Consider the following 292-nt stretch of genomic DNA (forward strand, 5'->3'; position numbering starts at 1 on the left):
GCAGGGCCAGCGCGGGGTCCGAGGGCTGGTACACCAGCAGGCACTGGCTGCCCCTCACCTCCTCCTGGTGGAACAGCTTCCCCCGGTAGTAGATGCTGATGTCCAGGATGGGGATGATGCCATCTGCACCGGGCAGTGATCAGCAGCTGCATCCCCCAAACCCAAATAAAAATGCTCCTCCTTCCCCAAATAAATGCTCCTCCTTCCCAAAGTGCCCCCCACTGAGTATTAACACCTATTAACTATTATATATATCTATTAATAATATTATTATTATTTCTAGCTATTAATA

The 292-nt window shown here is 49.3% G+C and overlaps 1 protein-coding gene across 1 annotated transcript in view; it reads right to left on the reverse strand.

Annotated features, from left to right (window-relative positions):
- The window catches only part of LOC104521009 (interferon regulatory factor 3), a gene marked incomplete at its 5' end in the record, with an annotated part of 1,371 nt that extends 1,248 nt beyond the window's left edge, over nucleotides 1–123 (reverse strand). Inside the window, one exon of the mRNA XM_029083724.1 lies at nucleotides 1–123. This exon is cut by the window's left edge and continues 267 nt beyond it. Within this exon, the coding sequence (XP_028939557.1) occupies nucleotides 1–123 (123 nt within the window).
- Nucleotides 124–292: the final 169 nt, after the last annotated feature.

This window comes from Antrostomus carolinensis, unplaced genomic scaffold (assembly GCF_000700745.2).
Source record: "Antrostomus carolinensis isolate BGI_N321 unplaced genomic scaffold, ASM70074v2 scaffold46342, whole genome shotgun sequence".
NCBI classification, from domain to species: domain Eukaryota; kingdom Metazoa; phylum Chordata; class Aves; order Caprimulgiformes; family Caprimulgidae; genus Antrostomus; species Antrostomus carolinensis.